This window comes from Engraulis encrasicolus, chromosome 2, assembly GCF_034702125.1.
Source record: "Engraulis encrasicolus isolate BLACKSEA-1 chromosome 2, IST_EnEncr_1.0, whole genome shotgun sequence".
NCBI classification, from domain to species: Eukaryota; Metazoa; Chordata; class Actinopteri; order Clupeiformes; family Engraulidae; genus Engraulis; species Engraulis encrasicolus.
In genome coordinates this window covers 55,905,279-55,915,278 of record NC_085858.1, presented here as the reverse complement: position 1 = coordinate 55,915,278, position 10,000 = coordinate 55,905,279, and the positions used below count along the sequence as shown (strand labels likewise).

Sequence of the window (10,000 nt, the reverse complement as noted above, 5' to 3'; positions counted from 1 at the left end):
TATTTTGCGTTTGGGCCGTGGGAGGCAACTTCTTTTCGTTTTCACCAACACCACTGTGAAGTGTGTGTCACTATGTTCACGGTCTTTACCCCCTTATGACACTTCGGCCCGAGGATGTCAAACGTGAGGGGGGCGCTTCATCATGTTGTGTATGATAGTGTCACGTTGTGCAGCTCAACTATGTGGTTTGTCAGAAACTCGCGGCAATGACAATGAAACGTGGTGCTCGAAACAAGTAGACAAATGCGCCATTTGACATACGGTGTACTGATGTTCTCGGACGTATTGCAAGGGAGGTTCATTCGTTTTCTGCTGACCGCCGTGTGGACCGCACAGGTGCTTTCCGCTGTGCCCAGACAGATTGCTTTGCAGTCGTTTGAATTTGGTAATCTCTGGCACTCTTACAATGCAGCCGACTGCTTTGCACCTTGCCGTTAAAAAGCTTGGAGCGAATGATTCACCCAAACGGTTTTATTTATTTATCATTTGTCGCTGTTTACATTCGTTCCCACTTGGACATGATGCTGAAATGGCATGATAGAGCTACTAAAGGTTGATACTAACAATGTCTGGTAATTTGTAGTGTAGGCCTACTTGAAATTTGAAATCACATGGTAGGCCTAGCCCTTCGAGACTCGCATTTTGAGGCAAGCGCAATCGTAACCACTCACCGCCCCCCACCCCCCCATTTTTTTTTTTGGTATAGTTCGAACACTGGTAGGCTATTTTACTGCCTCACGGTCACATGGCACCCTGTAGCGGTCATGATATAATATTGGCAATGATATTTATTTCATACCCGTACGGCATAATTCAATCACACACCGTACAGAATACAGGGCTACCGCTACTGCGGGCTACTGAATGGCCTCGCCTGACGTCACACAATAGATTAGAATTCTTTGAACATGTTACTGAAAATACACACTTTTCCTCATTATATTTCATTTTCTGATGCCCTGTTGCATGAAAAAAATGATGGATAATTGTTGAAGTGGTAGAACTATCAAAGGAAGTCCATTATTTTGAATAAAAATTAACCTGAGATATACACTTTAAAGACGGATCAAGCCATCCCATTCCATTTAAATTGACCACCACTATCTATGGGAAAACAAACAAACAAACAAACAAACAAACAAACAGAAACACCAGTATCGGTCCCAGAAGACTCTCATCCCACCAGGGATATGCCCTGTATGCCAGAGTACCACTACCCTGCACAACAGCAGTCTGTGTGTGAAAGTGTTGTTGTGTAATATCGCCAGCCAGATTGATAGCTCTGCTTATTCAGCATCTCAGTCTGGGTCATTTTTTGTCCGAGAGGCAAGACTGGCTGGAGCCACAAACGGCCAAAAGCTCTTAGTACTAGTGCTTGGTACACTCCAGAGAGAGAGAGAGACAGAGAGCCAAGTCACATTTTGTACCTTTATAAAGATATTTTTGGGATTTTTCATGCCTAGGAGGCTGGAGCATTTGAGAGGAGACAGCAAAGTACGTAGAGGGAGAGAGAGATTGGGGAGGATCTGTAAACATGAAACAGCCGCGGGGCCGGAATCGAACCCAGGTCCCTCGGCGTAACAGTACGGTGCCTTAGTCGTTTGAGCAACAGCCAAGGCTACATTTGGCACCTTTTACAGAGACCGGAACAATGACAAGGACAAAGGCTGGAAGGCTCTCAGACTGGCCTTGTTTTGAGGAGCGCAGCTGGGTCAATTACTCCAGGACTCTGGAGCGCCTGTACAGTACATCACCAGGCCCAAGCACTCCTCCATCCTCCCTCTCTCTCTCTCTCTCTCTCTCTCTCTCTCTCTCACAATAATGGACAATTTATTTTTGGTTAGAGACGTTATTGACTCTGCACAGCAAAACAAGGTTGATGTGGGAATACTGTCTATAGATCAACGCAAAGCGTTCGACCTTTTGGACCATGATTACCTTTTAAATGTGTTAAAAGTGTTTGGTTTTGGGGAAAGAGCCTTATCATGGATTAAACTTTTGTACAGGGAGGCGTCAATCATGCTAAAAGTGGGTGGGGGTCTAAGCCAGCCCATAGATGTAACGCGGGGTATACGGCAGGGGTGCCCTCTCTCTGGCCAGCTGTATAGCCTAGCTATTGAGCCCTTATTAAATACACTCAGGCAGGGGTTAAGGGGCTTTGCAGTCCCTGGGGTAGTGGGGGGAGCAAGTTACACCGTGTCGGCCTATGCCGATGATCTAACTGTTTTTATTTCGCACCAGAGTGATATTAATTTCATTTGTGGGGCCTTGGGAACTTTTGGGAAGGCATCATCAGCCAAGGTTAATTGGAGTAAAAGTGAAGGGTTCTTATTGGGTGACTGGGGCAATGGGGGCCCTCCCTCTCTTCCGGGGGGCCTGAGTTGGGGGAGAGAGGGTTTAAAGTTGTTGGGGGTGTTTCTGGGGCTTCCTGCGTTTCAGCTGAAAAATTGGGAGGGAATGCTGGAGAAGGTGTCTGCCAAGTTGTCTAAATGGCATTGGCTATTACCCCAACTGTCCTACAGGGGGAGGGTACTGGTTACAAATAACCTGGCTGCCTCCATGCTTTGGCATAGGTTCAGTGTCCTGGAGCCACCGGAGCCGCTGGTGGTGGAACTCCAGCGTAAGCTGAACAACTTTTTCTGGTCGGGTCAGCATTGGATCCCGGCGCCCGTCCTATACCTACCAGTGTGTGAAGGTGGTCAGGGCCTGGTGGACCTTCGAAGCCGCCTGTCTGCCTTCAGGCTACACGCTGCACAAAGGCTCCTCTACGACAGCGAGGTAGTGTGGGGACCTGTAGCATGCTCTCTTTTGAGACAGTCGTCACCCTTGAACTATGAGAAGCAGCTGTTTTTAATGAGGGAACACGAACAACACTGGGGCACGCTCCCTGCGGTGTACCACTCCATGCTGAAAGCGTGGGTTTTGACTTTCAAAGTGCAGAGGACGGACAGCTCTTGGACGGAATGGCTTCTGGGGGAGCCATTGTTTTTCAACCCCTGCCTGAGGAGCAGATTCTTTTCGTCAGCAAGTGTCCGGAACAGACTGTCTTCCATGGGATGTACAGTTTTGGCGCACCTGAGGGATGGAACTGAATGGATGACGGCAAGCCAGCTGCAGCGCGTCACCGGGATGTGCTCCTTGAGAGTCCTGGAGGGGATTCTTGAGGAGGTCCGGTGCGCACTTCCTGGGGCTTGGAGGGAGGCTCTCCCGTCGTGCGTCGCTAGTTCGCAGTGGAAGGCGACATACAGGTTTCCTAAGGTTGAGGTTTCTGCCGCTTTTGAGGAGACCTCACATGAAGAGACACTTGTTTGCCTGGACTCCCAAGGGAGAAGGGAATTCGTCGAGTTCAGTAAAAAGGCACTGTATGCGGTGTCAGTTAAAGTGAGACACCAGAGGGTGCTGGGCCGAGCTGGGGCAGGGAGGTGGTCAGAAGTGTTTGGGCTGGGCTTTCCACCTAGAGGTTGTTGGCGGGCCCTGTACAAGCCTCCCATTGAGAAGCGTACAGCTGATCTACAGTGGAGGCTTGCTCATGGGGCCATAGCAACAAACAGACACGTGGCACACCTTAATCCAGCAACAGGGAGGGGTTGTCTATTCTGCGGGGAGGAGGAGACTATAACCCATTTGTTTTTAAGTTGTGAGAGGCTAAGAGGTCTTTTTCAGTGGCTCAGGGGAGTGTTGGGAGGGTTTGGGGAGGGCTTCTCAGAGTCTCTGTTCATTAGTGGGCCTAAATACAATGCGAATGTCAAGAAGGAGGTCTGTCTGGTAAATTTTCTATTAGGCATGGCAAAGTTGGCCATTTGGCTGACCCGCAAGCAGAGAATGCTGAACCTGGTGTATGTAGACCCCTTAGAGGGTTTCTTGGGAATGGTGAAAAGTCGCATCAAGGTGGAATACATGTATTATCACTTGGTCAATGATTTGGAGAAATTTTCAAACGTTTGGTGTGTGGGGCGGGTGTTGTGTGAGGTTGGGGGGGACGGGGAGCTGATTGTGAACATATAGGGGGGGGGTGTTGGTCTGCTTTTGAGCAGTGGCTGTACTGTGCCAATGATGGCTGAATGGTGTTAATAAAAGGCTTTTAAAAGGTCTCTCTCTCTCTCTCTCTCTCTCTCTCTCTCTCTCTCTCTCTCTCTCTCTCTCTCTTTCTATCTCTTTCTATCTCTCTCTCTCTCTCTCTCTCTCTCTCTCTCTCTCTGTCTCTTTCTTTCTCTCTCTCTCGTGCTACTACAGCTGCTGTCCCTTGCTTCCTTTCTTTCCATTTCTTTTTATCATTCATTCCATCCCGCTCGCTGTTTTTCTGTCACTATGGGTTTCACCTGCTGCTCTATCTCTGCACGTTTCTCTTTGTCCTTATCGACTCCCTCCATCTTTCTCGTTGTCCCTTTCTCTAACTGTGTCCCCTTTCTTTTTCCTCTCTCCGTCTCTCTATTTTTAGCATGCGCTCCATCCGTCTTTTGTAGTGTGCCTACGCACCTACTGTGCTCTCTCTCTCTCTCTCTCTCTCTCTCTCTCTCTCTCTCTCTCTCTCTCTCTCTCTCTCTCTCTCTCTCTCTCTCTCTCTCTATATATATATATATATATCATATGTGAGGCATGAGGAGGGAGATATCTCTCTCTCTCTCTCTCTCTCTCTCTCTCTCTCTCTCTCTCTCTCTCTCTCTCTCTCTCTCTGTGTCTCCCTCTCTCCTCCTGCTGGCTCACCTTCCAGGGGGTCCCTGGTGAGTCCCAGCTGGCTGATGATGTATCGGGGGATGTCTGTCTTCATCAGGTGTCCCTCCTTGGCGTGGTCCTCCGCTGCCTCCAGGAGATGGTAGAACTCCTCCGGGTTAAACTCCTGACAAACACACAGGACAGGAGGACAGAGGTCTCAGAAGGAGGAGTACAAGTTAAGCAAAAAGAAACACAGTTTCCTTCCAACACACTTATCTGAGTAACCATTTGACTCTATGCTGGTTGGATCAAGTTTGTGGTGGGTTCTTGTTAGGGTTTGTCACAACACATACTATGGGGGAAATGGTGGGACAGGTATATACGTTGTAATCTGATGTTCTAGTGTTGTACAGTGGTTGAACCATGCACCATGAATTTACTTTATCTTTCACTGACCACTGATATGATGCAATGTAGAACTCCAGACAAACAAAGGTGAATGGATGTGGGTGGGAAACACTCCACATTCATTATGTTTACATGTATGATACAGTAAGATTTAATATGTGATACATACAATACGTAAGTCTAAAAACTGTATTATAATGATTCTAACAAGCTCCAGATGCAGCTCAATCCGATATTAGTCATATATGTGGAAGCATTGGTATGGCTGCCTTTTAAGACGGTCATGACAGATATGTTTGTATATGCTTAGGCATTATTGCTTGTTGTTTTTTTCTTCCTTTTTACTTTTCCTGCCTATTTTATATGTTATTATTTTTTATGTATAATATGATGTGTGTCTGCCTATTGGGCCTAGAGCCTGTACTAAAGTTCATATATAATACATACAATGCAATATGATGCAATATGGCACAATACGATACACCTGACCAATGACGTTATACTATCAATGCAGTGCAAAACAAAATAACGTGCATAAAATATTGTGAAATATGATTTGATACCACATATGATACAGCAAAATATGATATAACACTATTACAAATGGTAGCGCACACAGAATGAAACCAAATGTGATGCAGTAGAAAGACATGAACTCAATTTGTCTTGGCATCCCATTTTGCAGACACTAGAAGGACTACCACAAAACCAAGCAGAAGCTGAACGTTCCATGAACTTACATCGTCGGTACAAATAAAATGTGTGTGTGTGTGTGTGTGTGTGTGTATGAGAGAGAGAGAGAGAGAGAGAGAGAGAGAGAGAGAGAGAGAGAGAGAGAGAGAGAGAGAGAGAGAGAGAGAGAGAAAGAGAGAGGGGTAGGGGCTATATCAATATGAAAAGAGGGATTAGAGCATTGCCTGTCAGCCTCCGCGGGGCTAAACTTTGGGCATGACGGGAGATGTGAAATGGCTATGGGAGTCAGCTGATGTGAGTCAACACGCTCAGAGATTTCAGGGCAGCCCAGTGATATAGCTGCTCTCCGGCTAAATAGGAATTTTTAATCTAAATGCAAATTTAAGCACCACAGCAGACAGTGCTTTTTTGTAATTTGTGTGTGTGTGTTAATGTGTGTGCATTGTGTGCGTTCCTGTGTGTGTGTGTGTGTGTATGTAGGTGTGTGTTTGCATAGGTGCATTTGTGGTAGCAGTGCAGATGTGTTTGCGTTTCACTTTAGCCTCTGCTGGAGCTGACAACATGCTTTTCAAGTCAACATTTGTGAAACAAATTGGTTTAGCCAAACAACACAGAGAGCACATTTTAGCATTTTGAAGGGGTTGGTTGTTTTGGGTAGAGTGCGGACGACTACAATGCAGAATCACCCGGACAAATTGGGGACGAAAGTCGAAAGACAGGGCACCAATGACAGCAAAATAAAATAAAATAAAAGGAAAGGAGAGGAAATAAATAAACGAAAATAAAGAACATTAAATTTAAAGCAAATGAATAAGAGAAATATGTCTCACCAGGCACTCCAGGAGTCTTGCGGGGCGTGAGATGACGATGAGCAGTTTCTTCACCAGCTCTGTGACGAAGGCCACCTCAGAGCTCTCTGAACGCTCGAAAGCCTGCAGAGGAATCGAGAAAAGACATTAAATAAAAGAAAATATCGGCCCTGCCGTGGCCTAACAGTAGGGCACTGGCTTACTACGCCGGTGACCCAGGTTCGAGTCCGTCCAAGGTCATTGGCCAGCCCTTCCCCGTCTCTCTCTCCCTACTCGCTTCCTGTCCCTCTCTCACCATCCTATCCATTCACAAATAAAAGCACAAAAGCCCTAAAAAATATCTTAAAAATAAATTAAGGAAAATATCTACTGTTGCACCTGTTATAGTAACAAAGAGAAGCAGTTTTCTTGCATGGTTTCTCAGCATGGTAGCTGCTAGCATGGTCTTGTTTTCAATTTATTTCTTGATTTCTGTCTTGTTAGTAAGGAAGAATAGGAACAATTAAGTGCCTCTTTGAAAAACTAGTTTTTCCTTGAGAAGTCATTGTGCTTGGCTGGTGTTTGGCTTAGTCTCATGCCCTTTTTGTTAAGAAAATGAGAACAATCAAACGCCTGTTTGAAAAGTAGTTTAGTAGTAGTAGTTTTTCGTTGACAAATAATGTAAGCATGATTAACTTCCCCATTTAAATATTTCGCATCAGCAACTCATACAACCTCAATATACTATCAACAACAATCCATATTAATTCCACTCATTTAGTGCCTATCGCACCTAAAAGTGAACCAACCAAACCAAGCAAAACAAAATGACTGTGTGAAAAAAAAACCCAGCAATTCCAATCCCGTCCAATCAAATCCAATCCCGCCTGATGAAACCATCCAAGAATCTCATGCAGATTTAATCACCTCGCTCAGCGCAGCGGCCAATCAAGATAAACATTTCCTCAATTATCATTATCTGCCCCGTGTCTGTCATGCCGGCATAATGGTGTCATTACCACCCATTTACACACTGCGAATTTCATTTTGGCGGCAGATAGCAAGCGATCTGTAACCCCAGATTACACAGAGGAAGATGGGAAGAGAAAAAACTTTTAATTAAGTTGTGAAATGATAATAACAGAATGTATGTTCCCAAATGGGTCTTAATTATTAACGACCCATAATGAGAACTGGCCTTTTTACATTACATTTCAACTTGGCAATATCTAGGCAATATCTTGCAATGGTTAATAACAGTCAGGAAAGCATCCACATCAAATCATTCCGAAGCCATAACCAATTTGTGTGTGAGAGTGTGTGTGTGTTGAAGCAAGAAAGTGAACAAAATACTGCGTGCCTGTGAGTGATGCATGTGAGAATGTGTGTGTGTGTTTGGATGGGAAAGTGTGTGTGTGTGTGCGTGCGTGCGTGTGTGTGTGCGTGCGTGCATGTGTGACGCGTGTGGAGTCATGTGTCACGGTGTCATGTGTATGTCTTGTTTACATCGTTGAGCAGCTTCTCGAGGTTCTCCTGCAGCTCGAAGAAGTAGACGGTGGTGATGAGGCCCTCGCGGGACTTGGCCAGGCAGTCGCGCGCCAGCTCCACGATCTGGTGGTGGATGAAGCTCAGCACGCCGTCCGCCAGCGGCAGCACGCTCTCGGGGGAGTAGGAGTGGATGAAGACCGCCAGGCGATCCTCCATCTGGGCCGTGGCCTGGGGAGAGAGGGAGAGAAGGAGGAATGGAGGGAGGGGGGGGGGGGGGGGGTGAGTGGAGAAGGGAGTAAGGGATGGGTGGATGTATGGATGGATGAATGGGAGGAGGGGAAGGGTGGATAGTTGCAACAGGATGGGTGGGTGGGTGGATGAATGGATGGATGAATGGGAGGAGGGGAAGGGTGGATAGTTGCAACAGGATGGGTGGATGGGTGGGTGGATGGATGGATGAATGGGAGGAGGGGAAGGGTGGATAGTTGCAACAGGATGGGTGGGTGGGTGGATGGATGTATGGATGGATGAATGGGAGGAGGGGAAGGGTGGATAGTTGCAACAGGATGGGTGGGTGGGTGGATGGATGATGGAGAGGGAGAGAGAGATGAACGGATATATGATAGATGGATAGATGTAAAAGGATAGAGAAATAGATGGATGAATGAATGAATGAATGAATGAATGAATGCATGAATGAATGAATGCATGAATGAATGAATGAATGAATATAGATAGAAGACAGGAGATGAAAGAGAACAGTTTTATATGCAAGGGAATCCACCACCACGGGTCCTTGTCATTTCTGTACTCATTAAAGAGTAATATCCTTGAAATGTCACCCTAATTGGGGACATAATCCATTGGGCATTAACAAGATGGCTTCATTCCGCTGGCCTAAAAAATCCCCATAAAGCAGCCCATCCTTAATTTCCCCCCAGGATAAGGCAGGGTTAGCAGGATAAGACAGGGCTACCTTTCTGGAGTCATTTCAAATCCCTCTCCCTGTCTCATCTTTTCTCTTCGTGTCTCTGTCTGACTGTCTCCGTGCCTGTGTCTTTGTCTCTGTCTTTCTGTCTGTATGTCTGTCTCTTTGTTTCTGTCTCCCTGCCTTCTTGTGTCTGTCTGTGTATGTGTCTGTCTTTCTGTCTGTATGTCACTATGTCTGTCTCTTTGTCTCTGTCTGCCTGTTGGCCTGTCTCTCTCACTGTCTGTTTTTATTATAAATATACTATCCTATTTTTGTAACTACAAGTAGAACGATCGATTGTGCTGCTATGTTTGATGTCTTCTGTGTTTAATGTCAGGTGAGTCATTTTTCTCCTTTGACAATTAAGGTGTGTTCTATTCTAATATATTCTATACTATTCTATTCTATTCTGTTCTATTCTATATCTTAAAAAAATGACAAGTCTGTGTAGGAAATGTCAAAAATATCAATCCATGTACCCATTCCCACCACCTAACCACTGAGTGGCAGTCGGCTGCTAATCCTCGGTTGGCAAATTCCTATACCAGCCTCCCGGATCAATACGGCCTTGTTACCATGGCACCTGGCAGTGAGAGTGTTCTTTATCTCTGTCTTGCACTCTGGGCACCGCCTGAAGCCACACTCATCCATCATCGCCTCACCAAGCCCCAGGGTAGTCTAGTGTGTGTGGCTCAGTCAGACTACACCGACATCGGGGATAGAGAACAGGTGGTCACAGGTTGAGGCAGAGATTCTCTAAGTATATAGAGATATGCCAATGTAATGGGTTGCTATGGGCACCTAACATGACCAGGTTCCGGTCTGCCTAAAGGGGCGTGTCATAATACTCCTAGCATTGAATAGAACAGTCCTTAGGTCTGCTTAGGTCTGCCTAAAGGGGGATTCCCCCCCCCTCCCCTTGCAATAATAGAACCCGGAAACAATGGGCCAATGGAACCTCTCTCTCTCTACTCTCTCTGGTTGAGGTGGCAGTCTTGTA

General features: G+C 46.1%; 1 protein-coding gene across 1 annotated transcript in view; it reads right to left on the bottom strand.

Moving 5' to 3' along the window:
- The window catches only part of LOC134442167 (microtubule-associated serine/threonine-protein kinase 1-like), a 106,360-nt gene that overhangs the window by 34,922 nt on the left and 61,438 nt on the right, over positions 1-10,000 (bottom strand). The window contains exons 8-10 of the mRNA XM_063192447.1: positions 8,049-8,258; positions 6,585-6,686; positions 4,705-4,837 (exon numbers count right to left, since the gene is read on the bottom strand). Of these exons, the coding sequence (XP_063048517.1) occupies positions 4,705-4,837; positions 6,585-6,686; positions 8,049-8,258 (445 nt within the window). The remainder of the gene's footprint in view (positions 1-4,704; positions 4,838-6,584; positions 6,687-8,048; positions 8,259-10,000) is intronic.